We start from the raw sequence: 19845 nt of genomic DNA, 5'->3' as shown, positions 1-19845 counted from the left end.
AGGGCATGGATAGGCTGAACAGCCAAGGTCCTTTTTCCAGGATAGGGAAGTCCAAAACTAGAGGGCATAGGTTTGAGGAGAGAGGGGAAAGATTGAAAGGGGACTTAACAGGAAACCTTTTCACACAGAAGGTGGAGCATGTGTGGAATGAGCTGCCAGAGGTAGTGGTGGATGTGAGTAAAATTACAACATTGAAAAGGCATCTGGATGGGTACATGAATAGGAAGGGTTTAGAGGGATATGGGCCAAGTGCTGGCAAATGGGACTAGATTACTTTAAGATATCTAGTTGGATGAGTTGGGCTGAAGGGTCTGTTTCCGTGCTGTACATCGCTATGACTCGATGTCTCTTTGGTAGAGTGAGGCTAATTGGCCAGCTGCTTAAACAAGGTAGTACACGTGTGATGGTCTGAATAGCCTCATCTGAGTTAGTGGATCAACCATGATCATGTTGAATAATGGAATGGGCTTGATGGGCCAAATGACCTACAGTCGCTCCTATTTTCTATTTTTCTATGTAAGCCAGACAGAGTAACATTAGCAGATTTCCTTTCCTTTAAAGGGGATTAGGAACCAGATGGGTTTTTACAGCAACTTATAATAGTTGCATGGTCACCAGCATGGAACGTTACCGTGCAGAAGGAGGCCATGTGGCCCATCATGCCTGGACTGACTCTTCAAATGAGCACTTAGTGCCAGTCTCCTGCTTTTCCTTCTGGTAAGTCCCTCACTGAGATTAGTTTTCAATTCAACTTGACCCTGTGTTCACACAGCACCATCCTAGGTCTTTGGATGACCAGTCCAGTGCTATTATGCCCAATCATCTCCCCACATTGATCGTCGAGCCCAGCTGACAACAGAAGCTACTATTCATTTTGAATGATCCTGGTCCACCAGCCAGATTAACAGCAGCAGGCCATTCAGCCTCTTGATCCTGTACCTCTATTTAATTAGGTTACAGCTGACTTGTACTTTTATTCATGTCGCGGCTGTACAGGACATTGGTTAGGCCACTGTTGGAATATTGCGTGCAATTCTGGTCTCCTTCCTATCGGAAAGACGTTGTGAAACTTGAAAGGGTTCAGAAAAGATTTACAAGGATGTTGCCAGGGTTGGAGGATCTGAGCTACAGGGAGAGGCTGAACAGGCTGGGGCTGTTTTCCCTGGAGCGTCGGAGGCTGAGGGGTGACCTTATAGAGGTGTACAAAATTATGAGGGGCATGGATAAGATAAATAGACAAAGTCTTTTCCCTGGGGTCGGGGAGTCCAGAACTAGAGGGCATAGGTTTAGGGTGAGAGGGGAAAGATATAAAAGAGACCTAAGGGGCAACTTTTTCACACAGAGAGTGGTATGTGTTTGGAATGAGCTGCCAGAGGATGTGGTGGAGGCTGGTACAATTGCAACATTTAAGAGACATTTGGATGGGTATATGAATAGGAAGAGTTTAGAGGGATATGGGCCGGGTACTGGCAGGTGAGACGAGATTGGATTGGGTTATCTGGTCAGCATGGACAGGGTTGGACCGAAGGGTCTGTTTCCATGCTGTACATCTCTATGACTCTATGACTCTATTTTATTGGTTCATATCCTTTCAAGGAATCTTGGAGCACAGAAGGTGACTCTTTGGCTCATCATTCTGTGCCCATCCTTTGGAAGAGCTATGGAATCAGACTCATTGGCCTAACCCCCTCTCTCTCTCTCTCTCTCTCAATCACCGCAGACATTATCACCTCAATAATTCATCTCATCCTGTTTCAGGAACTACATTCAAACCTGCTCCACCACTTTCTCAGGCATGCATTCCGAATCACAACAACTCGCTGCTTCAAGAATATTTCTCCCTCTCTCCCTCAATAGATCTTTCACCAATTAGCTTAAATCTGTCTCTTCTGGTTAATGACCCTCCTTCCAGGAGAAATAGTGTCTCCTCATTCTCTCCAGCGAGTGATTACAGTCATTGCTCTGTACCTGTGAGGGTTCTGCTCCTGAGAATCTCTGTGAATGATGAAATACATCCCAGTGTGGAGATTGTTTAAAAATAGGTTAAAAATCTTCGATATGCAACTTTTCCTGCAGATGCTGATTTTTTTTTGGTTGCTATTTATTTGTTGTCATGGATAGGCAAATTTGCATGATTTCACAGATGCTGAGGATTTACTAAATCTATTAGGAGAAAGTGAGGACTGCAGATGCTGGAGACCAGAGCTGAAAAGTGTGTTGCTGGAAAAGCGCAGCAGGTCAGGCAACATCCAAGGAACTTGGACAACTTGTGCTTCCAATCAAACCTGTTGGACTATAACATGGTGTTGTGTGATTTTTAACTTTGTCCACTATTTAATGAGATTGGAGCTGATCTGTGGCCCCAACTCCATGTACCAGCTTTTGGCTCATTTCCCTTAATACCTTTGCTTAACAAAAATTAATCAGTCTCAGATTTAAAATTGACAACTGATCCGGTGTCCACTGGCATTTGTGGAGGAGAGTTCCAAACCTCTCCCACCCTTTGTGTGTGGAAGTGCTTCCTAACATCTCTCCTGAACTGCCAGGTCTGAATTCTCAGACCATGCCCCTAATTCTAGAATCCCCAACTGATTGAAATAGTTTGAGACAAAAAAAAACTGCAGATGCAGATGAATTGAAATAATTTATCTTTATCTACACTGTCTCTTCCTGTTAATATCTGTGAGAAAATTTCACTCCTGTATTGCTCAGTTGGAATGTTAACATGATTTCCTGTCCTGCACATCTTTGTGACTGTGAGAGGAAACTGGGCCACCCGAAGGAAACCCACGCAGACACGGGGAGTATGCGCAAACTTCACACAGACAGTCCCCCAAGGCTGGAATCAAACCCAGCTTCCTGGTCCTGAGAGACAGCAGTATTAACTCTGCATTACAAACCAGCTATCCAGCCAAATGAGCTAACTAGCTCTGGCATAATCCCAGTGAATCTGCACTGGACCCCTTCGATGGTCAGACTATTGGTCCTATGATTCAGCCCTGAGAATGGAAGCCTATGTGTCTGATCGAAACTCCACACAACTGAAGCACCCTCTCATTTCACTGCCCTTCGCGATGGAGCTTCTAAGACAACACAAAGCCGTACTCAAATAAAACTCCACACAATATTCTCTCCATATTGTAAAAGATTCCCCAAATCACATTTATTATTAGTGTGTGGTCAACACTGCCGCTCTGACAGCTGAGTGGGTTCCTAGGTAACGTTTATAAACTCATAGGGATTAGGAGTAGATGTAGGTCATCGAATCTGACTTGCCATTCGATAGGATCATGGTGGATCTGATTGAAGCCTTAACTCCATTGTCTTGCCTGTATACCCCTCCCCATAGTCCTTACCATCCCTTCCCTTTTGACCAAAATTCGATTTAATTCAGCCTTGATCTATCCACCCTCTGCTGTTCACCATGAAAGAGAATCCCAAAGTCTAACAACGCTTTGGGAGAGAAAATTTCTCCTTCTTTTCAGTGGTGACTACTTGGGGTTTGATAGAAGGGGTGATGGTGTTGATGATTAGCATCAGAATGGGGTCATAGGGGTGCTCACAGGCCATAGACCCCAACCTCAAACTGAGGAGGAGGAGAGTGCTCAGGTCAGGAAGCAGTCGGCTGTCCAGATTGGAATGGGGCAAAACAAAACCACAGCAGATGGTGCAACATAGACTCAATGAATTCAACTTTGAATATAAGGGTCGTCTCAGTAATTAGAATTAGAATCCCTACAGTAGAAACAGCCTCTTCGGCCCAACAAGTCAACACTGACTCTCTGAAGTGCAACCCACCCAGACCCATTCCCCTCTTACTTGACATTTCCCTCTGACTAATGCAGCCAACTACATAATCCCTGAACACTAGGGGCAATTTAGCATGGCCAATTCACCTGATCTGCACATCATTGGACCGTGGGAGAAAACCAGAGGACCCAGATGAAACCCATGCAGACATGGGGAGAGTGTGCAAACTCCACACAAACAGTCACTTAAGGCTGGAATCAAACCTGGGTCCTTGACACTGTGAGGCAGCAGTGCTAACCACTGAGCCACCATGTCACCCTATAATGTTGTTGCAAAGACCCATCTGATCCCTTTTGGAAATCTGTTGCCTTTACCTGATCACACCCACACATGACTGCAGACCCAGTACAACTCTTGATTTTCCACTGAAATAGCTGAGGAAGGCAACCAGGTGAAAGAGATGGACAATGAATGCAGTCCTTGTCAGTGACGTTCAGACCCTACAAAAGCCTGTTTAAAAATTATGACTACTTTAATCTTTATTGCCTTCTGCCTCTTCTCATTTAATGCAATCAGGGAACTTCAATTTACAACTTATGTTATCTGTGAGTTATATAAACTATATTAAAGTCAGAGAGTCATAGAGATGTTCAGCATGGAAACAGACCCTTCAGACCAAATCGTCCAGGCCGACCAGAAATCCCAACCCAATCTAGTCCCACCTGCCAGCACTCGGCCCATATCCCTCCAAACCCTTCCTATTCATGTACCCATCCAAATGCTTCTTAAATGTTGCAACTGTACCAGCATCCACCACCACCTCTGGCAGCTCATTCCATACACATAACACCCTCTGCGTGAAAAAGTTGCCCCTTAGGTCTCTTTTATATCTTTCCCCACTCGCCCTAAACCTATGCCCTCTAGTTCTGGACTCCCCTCACCCCAGGAAAAAGACTTCATCTATTTATCCTATCCATGCCCCTCATGACTTTATAAATCTCTATATGCTCACCCCTCAGCCTCTGACCCTCCAGGGAAAACAGCCCCAGCCTGTTCAGCCTCTTCCTGTAACTCAAATCCTCCAACCATGGCAACATCCTTGTAAATCTTTTCTGAATCCTTTCAAGTTTCACAACATCTTTCCAATAGGAAGGAGAGCAGAATTGTACACAATATTCCAACACTGGCCAAACCAATGCCCTGTACAGCAGCAACATGACCTCCCAACTCCTGTACTCAATACTCTGACCAATAAAGGAAAGCATACCAAACGCTTTCTTCACTATCCTATCTACCTGCGACTACATTTTCAAGGAGCTATGAACCTGCACTCCAAGGTCATTTTGTTCAGCAACACTCCCTAGGACCTTACCATTAAGTCTTGCTAAGTCCTGCTAAGATTTGCTTTCCCAAAATGCAGCACCTCGCATTTATCTGAATTAAACTCCATCTGCCACTTCTCAGCCCATTGGCCCATGAGATCAAGATCCTGTTGTAATCTGAGGCCACTTTCTTCACTGTCCATTACATCTCCAATTTTGGTGTCATCTGCAAACTTACTAACTGTATCTCTTATGCTCACATCCAAATCATTTATATAAATGATGAAAAGTAATGGACCCAGCACCGATCCTTGTGGCACTCCACTGGTCACAGGCCCCCAGTCTGGAAAACAACCCTCCACCACCACCCTCTGTCTTTTACCTTTGAGCCAGTTCTGTATCCAAATGGCTAGTTCTCCCTGTATCCTGTGAGATCTAACCTTGCTAATCAGTCTCCCATAGGGAACCTTGTCAAACGCCTTACTGAAGTGCACGTAGATCACAACTACTGCTCTGCCCTCATCAATCCTCTTTGTTACATCTTCAAAAAACTCCATCAAGTTTGTGAGACATGATTTTCCACGCACAAAGCCATGTTGACGATCCCGAATCAGACCTTGCCTTTCCAAATATATACACATCATGTCCCTCAGGATTCCCTCCAACAACTTGCCCACCATCAATGTCAAGCTCACCGGTCTATAGTTCCCTGGCTTGTCTTTACCGCCCTTCTTAAACAGTGGCACCACGTTAGCCAATCTCCAGTTTTCCAGAACCTCACCTGTGACTGTCAATGATACAAATATCTCAGCAAGAGGTTCAGCAATCACTTCTCTAGCTTCCCATAGGGTTCTAGGGTACACCTGATCAGGTCTTGGGGATTTATCTACTTTTATGCATTTCAAGACATCCAGCACTTCCTCCTCTGTAATATGGACATTTTTCAAGATGTCACTATCTATTTCCCTACAGTCTATATCTTACATGTCCTTTTCCACAGTAAATACTGATCCAAAATACTCATTTAGTATCTCTTTTCTTTCATTAAAATCATTGAATTAAATTGTGAATGATTGAGATGTTTTCACATCCCTAGGGAATTCCACTTGTCACCTCATTACAGTCAGAGTTGTTGCCCAATAATCCAATCCAGTTTCTCTGAACTCAGGCCCACATCTAAGCTACATTATAAGGCTATCTCCATATAAGGCTAACTCTGCCAACAATCTGCTGTCAGCAACATCATTGAGAAGTCCATATAGAAAGCATCCATCCATACTCCTGATTAATGATATCCTCAAAAAATCCAACAGGATGCTGGATGTTCTGTTGAATAATATTACGCTAGTGCTCTCTAATCAGTTCACACTTTCTCATGTACTCAATCTCATCATTTCAACAGACTGATTTGATTTCAACTGAAAAATATATGAACCTTGAATTAATCAAGCTGAAAGGTAAAAATGTCTATTTATCCAATCAATTGAAAAGAGATTGAAAATTCAGTAAGTTTTGTGTCCATGCACACTTAAAATTCAAGTGCCAATCAGAGAAATCTGTTCAGTATTAAAGGACTGAATATCAAATGAATATAAATGCAGTTAATATTAACACAGGGACATGTTTTTGACATCAAATTTCTCTTTCAGTAGCAACAAGTGAATTAAAAGGCAATTAAATGGACTGAGACATGTTAAGAGGTGGGATGCATTTTGTCATTGAGGGTTTGGATTGAATGATCCACTGGGGGCTTCATGTAAACATATGATTAGGACAGCTAGGTTGTTTTTGAGTTATCTAAAACAGAAGCAAACTGAACTTTCCACAGTGGAGATAAAGTGGCAGGGAAAATGTGTGGAATAACTTGTAAACTGGTGGACATTGTGCAACTCATCATGAATTTTTGATCTGAGGGAGTTTGGGCCCATAACCCGGTGGCTGACATCTTTGTCAGGATGATAGCAGAAGACTTGAAGGACTGAATGGACTGTGCCTGGAAATGGGGAATACAGAATTCCAAAGACTTATAGACACTCTGAGAGAAGAAATTCCTCCCCATCTTTCTCTTAAATATGAGATCTTTTATCTTGCTGAGATGATGTTAACCACGTCTAGATTTAAGATTTCCCCACAATGGGAATGTCATCTCAGCATTCACTCTGACAAGGTGCCTTAGAAATTTATTGACATGTAAAAGATTGCAAGTTCCAATGTGTATAAGCCCAATCTGCTCAACCTTTCCTCATTCAATAACCCTTTCATTTCAGGAATCAGCCTTATTTTCAGGAGTCACTTGTATGAAGAGCCCTTATGAAATGGGAAGGAAAGGAGATAGTGGGAATGTCACTGAGCTACAATGCAGAACTTCAGGCTGATTTTCTGGGGTTGTGTGTTTGAATCCCACAGACGGCAGGTGGTGAAATTTGAATTTTAAAAAAATGCCAGCCTAATGTTGACCATCTATCCACTGATGGACGTTATGAAAGAAATAACTCCATTTCGTTTACTAATGCCATTCAGGACAGGAAATCTGCCTTCAGTTCCTGATCTGGCTCACATTCTGACTGCTAACTGCTATTAATTATTGGAATCAATGATGGCCTAGCCAGCAATACTCACAAACTTCCACTCTCTATTGAAACAACAGAGCAAAATCTCCATTACAACACATTTATTAATCTCCAAAGATTAGCAAAACTCCACTGTCTTCAACCATTTCCATCATTCAGCTGATTCTCTTGAAAACATTGATGGGAGCTGGATAGAGCAGGGCTAGATTTTGACTTAACAACGGATTTGAACTTGGGATGGCAGGATTGATGAATGGGGAGAGACTGTACTGGTTGGTTTGGAAGAATGAGGGGAAGTGGGGGCAGATCCGTGGCTCAGTGGTTAGCACTGCTGCCTTATAGCACCAGGGACCCGGGTTTGATTCCACTCTCTGTGCGGAGGTTTCATATTCTCCGTGTCTGCGTGGGTTTATCCTGAGTTCTCCGGTTTCCTCCCACAGTGCAAAGATGTGCCATAACGTCCAGGGATGTGTAGGTTAGGTGGAGGAGCCATGGTTACTCATTCTCCATGTCTGCGTGTGTTTACCCCGTGTTCTCTGGTTTCCTCCCACCGTCCAAAGACGTGCATATTAGGTGGATTGGCTGTGCTAAATTGCCCCATAGTGTCCAGGCGCTAATAGGTTAGGTGGAGTACCATGGTTAACACCGGGTTGTGGGGATAGGGTGGGGGACTGGGTCTGGGTGGGATGCTTTCCGGAGGGTTGGTGCAGACTCAATGGCCCTGTAGGGATTCAAAGATCTCATAGAAATCTCTAAAATTCTGATATGACCAAATACAGTAATTGCAGGAAATATATTCCACATTACCAGAGATTCTAGAGACAGGGGTCACACTCTAAGGATATGGAATGGGCCAGTTAGTGCTGAGCTGAGGAGAAACTCTTCACCCACAGAGTGGTGAGCCTGTGGAATTCTCTGCCACAGAAAGAGGTCGAGAGACCAAAGCATTGAGGAAGGAGTTAGAGATAGCTCCTTGGGTTAAAGGGATCAAAGGTAATGGGGAGAAAGCAGAAACAGGGTACTGAGTTGGATGACCAGCCATGGTCATAGTCAATGGTAGACCAAGCTTGAAGGGCTGAATGGCCTACTCCTGTTCCCATTTTCTATGCTCCTATGTTTAATGAAGGTACAAAGGAGCTTATTTTCCGGCATTTTCGGAAGGGAGAACTGACCTAATTACTGACTGAAAAACTGTTCACAATTGCAAGAAGTGGTCATCAAGTTTGGAAAAGGGGAGAATTAATCATAATTAAAAAAGGAAGTAGAAGGAATATAAGTGAGAACATCACACAAGAACAGCACAGTGCAGCAGAGCTCTCGTATAAATGCGAGGGTGTATGAATCAGCCATTTGCTGTCTTGCTGTCAGACGGCTGATACAATGAGCTGCTGGCAGCTTTGTTTTCCCCAGAAGGGAAGGGGTGTGAATAGTTATAAATTTAACAGGTAAAGATGAGGGACATCAATCCTCTCTTCAAGTGGAATACCATGTAGCCTTGCACTTACTTCTCCAATACGAGTTAACACACTCATCTTAACTGTTTGTTGACATATGTGCCAACTAATAAGCAACATTTAGTGGCCCAATTCATTCTCATCTGACTGTAAAACCACCACATGACAGAGAGGCTGGAAGACATACTTCAGTTAGCACAGAATGCACACTGCACACAGTCAGCCTGCATATATCCCCCATACGAGACACCTGCCAGTTAATGTCATGTCACTTGAATTATTAAGTTTAAGGATATACAAGCCGGAGAGAACTCATTGATTGGGAATCTTGAGCAAACATAGGAAGAGACTTTAGGGATGCTCACCACTGGTGAGCATGGAGACACACACCTGTAATGCTGCATTCTGTCATTAAATCTCACATTAGTGCCCTCTTACTTTAACAAATGCTTTCAAAATTGATTCATGTTTCCACTCATTTGCCTCTGACTCCATCAGACTGGACACGAGATGATATGCAATCGATTTATGTCCTTGATTTTTAAAAATTTCTTGCATGCTTAATATAGAGTTTGAATTATCAAGAGAGGCCGGATAGGTTGTGACCTTTCTCATAGGAGGTTGACCTTATACAGGTTTATAAAATAATGAGGGGTAAAGGTATTGGCAGGTATCCTTTTCCTACAATGGGGGATTTTAGGATTGGGGGGCATATTTTTAAGGCGAGAGGAGATAGGTTTTAAAAAGATATGAAAGGAATTTTTTTTACACAGGGAGTGGTTTGTCTGTGGAATGAACTTCCAGAGGAAGTGGTGGATGTGGGCACAGTCACATTTAAAAGACTTTTGGATAAGTATGTGAATAGGAAAGGTTTGGAGGGATATGGGTCAAATGCAGGCAGGTGGGGCTAGTTTAGTTTGGGATTATGGTCAACATGGACTGGTTGGACCGAAGGGTCTGTTTCCAAGCTATATGACTCTCTGATTCTATGACTAGAACTGAGGATCATAAATACTAGAGCCTCAGACAAATCATAGCAGGGAATTCAAGAGAATGTCATATTCTGAGAGAATGGTTAGAATGTGGAACCTATTACTGATTGATGATACTGATTGATGTACCTAGCACTCAAGAAGAAACTAACTAAACATACGGGAGAGGAAAGGAATAGGAGAACATGTTGATCTGGAGAAATGAAGAAGGAGGTTCATGTAGAGCATAAAACCAGCATTTTATATGATAGGCAGAATGGCCTCTCTCTCTGTACTCAAAATGCTAAGTAACAATGGAGTACATGATTGGATTTTTTTAGTCCACAGAACAGGGCTGCCCTAGAGAAAAGGTTTGTTAGTCAATAATTACTATCTGTCTTCCATTCATATTTTCCATTCAAGGTCATGGTGAACCCTAGATCTTGAATCAATTCCACTATCATGTTGAGGAGGTACTCATTCTTGATCTTTCCCTGTGGGGAAGATAAGGTCCGAGTCTCAATGGTCAATGCTGAGGGCTCTTGGGTCAGGACCAGTCCGTTACAAAAAAAAATCACACGGAACCTTCAGTCAGGTGTAGGCCACTCAGGCCAGTCCAATGAAAATGGGCTAGGTTAGGTCAAGTTCCCTTTACACTCACTTCAGTCCCAACATCCATGTCTATTTCCCACATTACAACAATGACCAGGCATCAAAGATGCTCCATTGATTTTAAAGCATCCTCAGGTTGTGAAGGGCACAGCAGAAATGCATGTTTTACTATTTTTATCACCAGACTTCTCTCCTTCTATACTGTATGTCCCACAACTAATCAACACGACCCCGCAACTCAGCGCATAAGCATGTTTTCCTGCTTCCTCTCAAGAGGGGAGGCAATGATTGAGTGGCATTGTTAATAGGTTCATAATCCAGAGACTGTGTAATGTTCTGGAGATGTGGGTTCAAATCCCACCATGGCAGATAGTGGAATTTGAATTCAATCATTCAAGCCATGATAATTCAATAAAACAAAAACAAAAACTGAATGTTTAATTACGATGAGGTGACCACTGGCAATTATCATGAAATCCCCTGGTTCACCAATGTCCTTCAGGGAAGGAAATCTGCTATGCTTACCTGGTCTGGCCTACATGTGACTCCAGACCCATAGCAACAGCCTCTGGTCAGTTAGAGATGGCCAATAAATACTGGTCTAGCAGGTGATGCCCATCGACCATGAGTGAATGAAGTAAAAAAAAAGCCCAGTTTTACGAGTTTCAAATCAAATCAATGGTAAAAATATCACTCTCAATCTCCCACTCCTCACTGCAACACTTAACAAGTGATAAATGTACTTGGCAAGACCTACATCCCCAGCACACTCTGTATTAAAACAGCATTAACATGCATTAACATTATTATAGTTACACAGCCCCTCCCTGAGGCATGTCTCTGCCTGGTTGAGCGCTTTGCAATTAAAAACATGGGAGAAATATGTCTTCTTATGAAAACTTCCAGATGAGGCTTCAGGCCAATCTACGTCCAACAACTTGCTCCGAATACTCTGCTCACATTCTGACAAATCCCACGTCAGCAGCTGAGGCGATGCACAAAATTTGAAAACAACCATAGTCTAACTAAAATAATTCAAAACACTCCAAAGAAAATGTCAAATAATTCTAAAGGAATCCTTAAAAAGTTTCAGGATTTGGATCTGCATGTTTGCTAAAGGCAAATTGATTTTTTGTCTGAGCTGTACCTTGTCTGTTTGTCAATTTTCGTTGAAATACATCCATTAGATTTAGAAAAATCTACAGATAGACTAACAAACGGGAGTGAAATTATTCTGTCTGCCACTCAAGAGCACTGCAGTGTGAAGTTATAGCGCGGAAACAAAAATATAATTTCACGCAAATGCATCTACATGTTTCCAGTATTTCCAACATCTAGTAGTGTGGGTATCGTATGGGCATCTTCCTACCACTTTTCAATTTCCATTACCATACATGTGCCAATTTATCATGGTTCAGCATCTGGTAACATTGACAGTTAAAGTGCTTTCCAACTGATAAGAGTTGGAAAAGTAATCACAAAACAAGAGCAGCCACTTTCCAAAACAATACACTTTCTTTTGCCTGATGCTCTTTTGGGAATTTGCTTTTCCCTGGAAGAAAGAGTTGGGAAAGGGAACAAGGTAGGATCGCAGGGTCTGGGGAAAGAAGATGGGAAAGTTTTAACAAACCTCTACAAAAACAGAGAACAGAATCACATGACGTCACGACATCAAGAACAATAACAAACCACGGACACAAACCAAGGATATCACTGGTTCCCCAACCGGGAATTTAAAAATAAACACAGGAGCAGGTGGATAGGCAGCAGCTCCTGGGCCATGACCACACAGACACCAAAACAAAATAAACAGCTTCCGAGCAAACACAACAGAGCATATGACTGACCCCCAACAGCTCGCTATGAGTCACAGCAATGGCCCCCATCACAGTCCATGCACTGACTGTGGAGTCATGAAAAGGGTGGGTTTTCTGTTTTGACAAAGGAACTACTGCTGCAATGTGCCAACGATGAATTTTTTTTTTCACGAGATCAAACATGAATTCGCAATTGTTTGGCAGGTAACAATGCTTCCTGACAATAAAATTCTTTTTATGCCATCTGCATTCTCTTTAACAGAAAGTAAGTTGTTACTCAGCACCAATAAAGATATTTGGAGGGGATAGAGATAAACGTAAAGGTTAGACAGAGCAGTGATAGTGAGAAAGAAGTAGAGGAATGGGAAAGCAAGGAGAGGAAGGGCAGAGTGATTGCGTTTCAACCTTCTACGTAATTCAATTTTTAGTCTTTCATACACAAACTCTCTTTGGCAGCCCAGGGCAGTAGTCACCACCCACCCTGCCTAGTTCGATGGCAAGAAAGGATTTTGTTGCCTCTAAACATAAAAAAAGTACTTTTTTTGCATTAAAAAAAAATTCAATTGAAAGAAAAAAATGTAATTCTTAAAAATGGAAAAGAAATTGCCTCCAAAAATTCAAAATTCTTGTTTTTTTTTACAAAATATATATGAAGATATGATATATATATGTGTCATGTGCATATATATATACATATATAAATCTCGTCATACCACCAAAATTACATGCAGTGCATGATGAAGTGTGAGAGCAAATAATACCAGCTATAACTGCTGCTTAATGACAACATAAACTGAACTATAAACCACACATGCATTAACAGTGAAAACGACACTGCATGCAGTTGTTCAAGTTTGCTGATGCTGGGGTTAGAAATGAGGGAGTGAATTTCTGTGTAAACATATGATTTGATGGTGAGGGACTGCTGACATCTGTCTTTTTCTTAAAAAAAATATTTTTCCAAAAAAAATTCCCCAAAAATTAAATTAAAAAAAATGCGGAAAACTTAGGGAATCTTAAGTCTTAAGAGTTTGATCATCCTGTACCAAATATGTTTACTTTTTTTAAAAAAAAAGCAAATGTGAGCCCAGTAAAATATTTTTGCTATCAAAATCTTTTGCTGAATATCTCTTTATATAGCTGCGCTATTGTTTATATATCAATATATGTACAATCATACATATGTGTACATATGTACATATTTAAATATGTAGGTAAGACTGAAAAAATTATGCTAGGTTTAGAAAAAAATCATACACAGAAATTCTTTGATATCTGTTCTCTATTACAATGGCCTAACCCATGGCAAGCCTTAAGAGAGATAGAGAGAAACGAAAAAAAAAGGACAAGCCTAATATTTGCAATAAATCAGCTCAATATCACTAGTTCGTTTGGCAGTGACAGTCAAAATGCTTCCGCCAGTGAACAGAAAAAGTAACTGAGTGGGGAAGCAACAGAGAAAGGGGAGGAGGTCATCTCAAGGAGGGCAATCAATCATGTGACTGACGGCAGGCATTTTGGGGCATCAGTCAGATTAACATGGCTCCGGTCTATTACTAATTTCGGCTATCTGTAGCTGGGCTCAGCTCCGGCAGTGGCAAAATTAGTGCCAAAACGATGCCATGTTAACTGCACTCGAGGTCCCATGGATCTGTGTGTTATCACCAAAGAACAGGAGAATAATTAGCAGGCTTAACGTGAAATCTTTAATTATCCCCAGCATAAACATTTCATTCATCACGATGAGACTCCCGAGAGGAATCTGGGCAGTAATTTCAATTTGTCAAACGGCTTATTTCATTTTAAATTCCCACTTTTTGGGTTCCATCATGTGGAAGTGGTCATCATTTAGATCTCAAGTTCCTCCTCAACTTCCTTCCCCACACTGGTCCATGGGACCTGATGCCTTGGGCTTGGATTCTGCTATCCAATTCTATCAGTCATTACTGTTCAACTTCTATCGGTTAATTATCTTTGCGAAAGAAGGAGCAAGCAAAAAGGACTGACCTAACCCACCTGAGCTGGGCTCGCACTCATCGAGGTCCTCATCGTCACTTGCACACTCAGCTGAGGAGACAATTAGGTCATCGGTGACCTGCAATGAGAAAAGGGGGAAAGAAATGTTACAGAAAATATCACATACTCTTCCGACAATTTGAAACAGAAAAAGAGCAAATTTCTATTTATATAATCACAATACAGACGATTTTCAAGATGTCACATTCTATTTCCCCACAGTCTGTATCTTCCACGACCTTCTCCGCTGTAAACACTAATGCAAAATATTTGTTTAGGACCCCGCCCCACCCCACCCCATCTCCTGCTGTTCCACATATGAGTCGATGTGCTGATTTTTGAGGGGTCCCGTTCTCGCCCATTTGTGGGCGGCACGGTGGCACAGTGGTTAGCACTGCTGCCTCACAGCGCCAGAGACCCGGGTTCAATTCCCGACTCAGGCGACAGACTGTGTGGAGTTCTCCCCGTGTCTGAGTGGGTTTCCTCCGGGTGCTCCGGTTTCCTCCCACAGTCCAAAGATGTGTGGGTCAGGTGAATTGGCCATGCTAAATTGCCCGTAGTGTTAGGTAAGGGGTAAATGTAGGGGTATGGGTGGGTTGCACTTCAGCGGGTCGGTGTGGACTTGTTGGGCCGAAGGGCCTGTTCCCACACTGTAAGTAATCTAATCTAATCTCCCCATTTACCCAGCAATCACTTCCCGAGCTTCCCACCAACTTTGAGGGTATATCTGATCAGGTTCTAGGGATTTATCCAGACATTCAGTACCGCCTCCTCCATAATGTGGACACTTGTGAAACTTGAAAGGGTTCAGAAAAGACTTACAGGGGTGTTGCGAGAGTTGGAGGATTTGAGGTGCAGGGAAAGGCTGATTAGGCAGGGGCTGTTTTCTCTGGAGTGTTGGAGGCTGAGGGATGACCTAATAGAGGTTTATAAAATCATGAGAGGCATGGATAAGGCAGATAGCCAAGGTCATTTCCCTAGGGTGGGTGAGTTCAAAACTAGAGGGCATAGATTTAGGGTGAGAGGGGAAAAATTTAAAAGGGACCTATGGGGAAACCTTTTCACACAGAGGGTGGGTGCGTGTATGGAACAAGTTGCCAGAGGAAGTGGTGGAGGCTGGTACAATTGCAACATTTAAAAGGCATCTGGATGAGTATATGAATAGGAAGGATTTCGAGGGATATGGGCCAAATGCTGGCAAATGGGACCAGATTAGTTTAAGATATCTGGTCGGCATGGATGAGTTGGATGAAAGAGTGTGTTTCTGTGCTGTACATCTCTATGACTCTAATCATCTTTCACAGACCGCACTTGGAGTATTGTGCACAGTTTAGGTCACCTTATTTGAGGAATGATTTAGGGGCATTGGATGCAGTTCAGAGGAGGTTGTTATAGACCCAGGCCAGACCCCCCTCAAAACATATTAAGAACGTAGCCCGGACCCTAACTTTTCATTTTTTGTAAAGACAGATGTACAGTGATGCAGCTGGTCAAATCACTCTGCTTTAAACAAAACAGAATTTACTTAAAAAATTACATCTGAAACGCATACAAAAGTAAACAGAATTTAGAATAACAACTAATTTGATAACCCAACCGAGACTTAACGAAGCTGTTCCAATCTCTGCAACATCCCATGAACACACCCCTTGGCAAAAGGTAAATTCAAATACAGGTTCTTACAGACAGGAGAGGATTCAGGAAAAAAGTTCAGGCAAGACCCCTGTTGAAACATGGAACCTTGTTTCACTGCAGCTGCCTCTCTCGGTCCCCAGCTAAAACTAAACCAACTCAGAAAAAAAAACTGAACTGAGAGAACTGGCCACTCTACTGCCATTGTTCAAAGTAACTATTCCCATATATGATACCACTGCCTTTAAGACACCTCTTTAAAAATACCAAGTACACCTTAACCTTCTTAAACGGGCAGCAGTATCACAAGGTTCACTAGATTGATCCCAGAGATGAGGGATTTGTCGTATGAAGAGAGATTGAACAGTTTAGGTCTGAACCCCCTGGAATCTAGAAGAATGAGGGGAGATCAAATTGAGGTATTCAAGATGATGATAGGTGTGGATAAAATAGATGTGGAGCGGATGCTTTCTCTTGTGGGGATTCAAGGATGAGAGGTCATAATCTTAGGATAAGGGATAGCAAATTAAAGCAGAGTTGAGGAGAAACTACTTCTCCTAAAGGGTTGTGAATCTGTGGAATTCGCTATCCCAAAGTGCGGTGGATGTTGGGATAATGAGTAAATTTAAGGACGAGTTAGACAGAGTTTTAATTGGTAATGGGTTGAAGGGTTATGGGGAGAAGGCAGGAAAATGAGGGTGAGAAGCATTTCAGTCATGACTGAATGGGCCGAATGACCTAGTTCTGCTCCGATAACTTATGAACTTATGAACTTCACAATGCTCCAAAAGATTTAACAGCCAATGAAATACTCCGATTGTTAAAATGTCGGGAATAGAACAGCCAACTGGCATGCAGCATACCCAGACAAATGACAACACAATGATGACTGGATCCGTTATATGTGCACTGTTAGTTGAAAAATAAATGACGGCTAGCTAATAGGGTGAGTGTATCTGCTCTTTGATATAGAATGTGGAATTATCGGGTGGTTCGGTGGCTCAGTGGTTAGCATTGCTGCCTCACAGCATCGGGGAAAGGGTTTGAACCCAGCCTCAGGCGACTGCCTGGTGTGGAGTTTGCGCATTCTCCCTGTGTCTGTATGGGTTTCCTCTGGGTGTTCCGGTTTCCTGCCACAGTCCAAAGATGTGCAGGTTAGGTGAGTTGGTCATGCTAAATTACCCATCGTGTTCAGGGCTGTGTTGGTTAGCTGCATTAGTCTGGGGTAAATGTAGAGGAGCAGGGGAATGGGTCTGGGTGGGTTACTCTTTGGAGGATCGGTGTGGACTTGCTGGGCTGAAAGGCGTTTCTCCACTGTAGGGATTCTATGATTCTATGTTCACCTCCACCTCAGAGACGAGGCCTCAATTTAACAAAGGTCAACTGATTGCTCGGACTTTTGATATAGGACATGTTAAGGTTGTACAGGACTTTGGTGCGGCCTCTGAGAATCATAGAGATGTACAGCATGGAAACAGACCCTTCTGTCCAACCCATCCATGCCAACTAGACATCCCAACCCAATCTAGCCAGCACCCAGCCCATATGCCACCAAACTCTTCCTATTCATATATCCATCCAAATCCATCTTAAATGTCGCAATTGTACCAGCCTCCACCACTTCCTCTGGCAGCTCATTCCATTCCTGTACCACCTTCTGCATGAAAAAGATGCCCCGTAGGTCTCTTTCATATCTTTCCCCTCTCATCCTAAACCTATGCCCTCTAGTTCTGGACTCCCTGACCTCAGGGAAAAGACTTTGCCTATTCACCCTATCTATGCCCCTCAAAATTTTGTAAACCTCTATAAAGTTCACCCCTCAGCCTCCGACGCTCCAGGGAAAACAGTAATGAAGGTTTGAGTTACAGCTTTGAGGCTGGGTAGGCTGGGACCTATTTCACTGGCTTGTAGGAGGTTGAGGGGTGACCGAACAGAAGTATATAAAATAATGAGGATTATAGATAGGGCCAATGGTAGTTGTTTTTCCCCTGGAATTGGGGAATTTCAAGACACAAGGGGTACACTTTTAAAGAGTGATTTAAAAAAGACACAAGTGGCAAAGTTTTTACACAGAAGGTGGTTCGCATATGGAATGAACTTCCTGAGGAAATGGCGGATGTGGGTATAATGACAATGTTTAAAAGACATTTGGATAGGTGCATGAATAGAAAAGGTTTGGAGGGATATGTGCCAGGAGCAGGCAGGTGGGACTTGTTTAGTTTGGGATCATGGTCGGTATGGACTGGTTGGACCGAAGGGTCTGCATCCCTGCTGTATGACTCTATGACTCCATGACAGTCCTGTCACCTGAAATCTCTGGCCCCGGATTATCGACCGTTTTTAAATTTGTTCACAGGATGAAAATCTCTGCCACCCCCCCTCCATTGCCACTGGGTCAAATTTCTGGAACTCCCTCCCGAACTGCACCCTGAGTCTATTTAAACCTCAAGGACCACCATTGCTGGGAAATGAGGCTGGAGTAGCAGTCACGGAGAGCACAGAAATGGCAGAGACACTGAATAGGTACCACGCACCAGTCTTCATGGTGGAAGACAGAAGTAGCACACCCGACCTACAAAAGAATCAAGGGGTAGAGGTGAGTGTAATGGACATCACTAAGGAGAAGGTGTTGGGGAAGCTGAAAGATCTGAAGGTGGATAAATCACCCAGACTGGATAGACGACATCCCAGGGTTCCAAAGGAGATAGTTGACGAGATTGTGGAAGCTTTGGTGGTGATCTTTCAGGAATCATCGGAGTCAGGAAGCGCTCAGAAGACTGGAAAATAACTAATGTAACACCTCAGTTTAGGAAGTGATCGAGGCGGAGGACAGGAAATTATAAGGTCACCCCTCAGCCTCCGACGCTCCAGGGAAAACAGTAATGAAGGTTTGAGTTACAGCTTTGAGTCTGGGTAGGCTGGGACCTATTTCACTGGCTTGGCCTGGTCTCAGTCGTTGGTGAGATTTTCAAGTCCACTATTAAGGATGAGATTGTGGGGTACTCAGAAGTGTATAGTAAAATAGGACTAAGTCAGCATAGCTTCGACAAGTTGGGGGGGGTCATCACACCTGACAAATCTGTTAGAATTCTTTAAGGAGGTAATGAGTTAGACAAAGGTGAGCCAGTAGCCGCAAACCATTTGGATTTCCAGAAAGCCTTTGACAAAGTTCCACATAGTAGGCTGCCAAATAAAATAAGAGCCCGTGGCCTTAGGGTACGGTGCCAGCATGGATAAAGGATTCATTGACTGGAATAAGGCAGAGGGTGGGGATAAAGGGGTCTTCTTCAGGATGGCAGCTAGTGACTAGTGGACTTCTGCAGTGGTCAATGTTGCGACCACAACAATTCACGTTATATATTAATGAAGGGACTGAGGTCATTGTTGCTAAGTTTGCAGATGGCACAAAGATAGATGGAGGAACGGGTAGTGTTGAGGAAGTGGGGAGGCTGCAGAAGGACTTGGACATGCCAAGAGAGTGGGCAAAGAAGTAGCATATGGAAAAGTGTGCGGTTATGCACTTTGGTAGGAAGAATCGAGGCATCGACTATTTTCTAGACGGGAAAGGCTTTGGAAATCTGAAGCACAAATGAACTTGGGAGTTCTCATTTAGGATTCTCTTTAGATTCAGTTGGCAGTTAGGAAAGCAAATGCAAAGTTAGTGTCCATTTCTAGTGGGCTTGAACACAAGAGCAGAGATG

General features: G+C 43.0%; 1 protein-coding gene across 1 annotated transcript in view; it reads right to left on the bottom strand.

The window, feature by feature from the left end:
* LOC132818221 (neurexin-3-beta-like) overlaps nucleotides 1–19845 on the bottom strand; it is a 596149-nt gene that overhangs the window by 25155 nt on the left and 551149 nt on the right. Inside the window, exon 6 of the mRNA XM_060829003.1 lies at nucleotides 14513–14591. Within this exon, the coding sequence (XP_060684986.1) occupies nucleotides 14513–14591 (79 nt within the window). The remainder of the gene's footprint in view (nucleotides 1–14512; nucleotides 14592–19845) is intronic.

Source organism: Hemiscyllium ocellatum, chromosome 8 (assembly GCF_020745735.1).
Source record: "Hemiscyllium ocellatum isolate sHemOce1 chromosome 8, sHemOce1.pat.X.cur, whole genome shotgun sequence".
Classification (NCBI taxonomy): domain Eukaryota; kingdom Metazoa; phylum Chordata; class Chondrichthyes; order Orectolobiformes; family Hemiscylliidae; genus Hemiscyllium; species Hemiscyllium ocellatum.
Note: the sequence above shows the minus strand (reverse complement) of the source record. Positions and strands in the feature narration are given on the sequence as shown.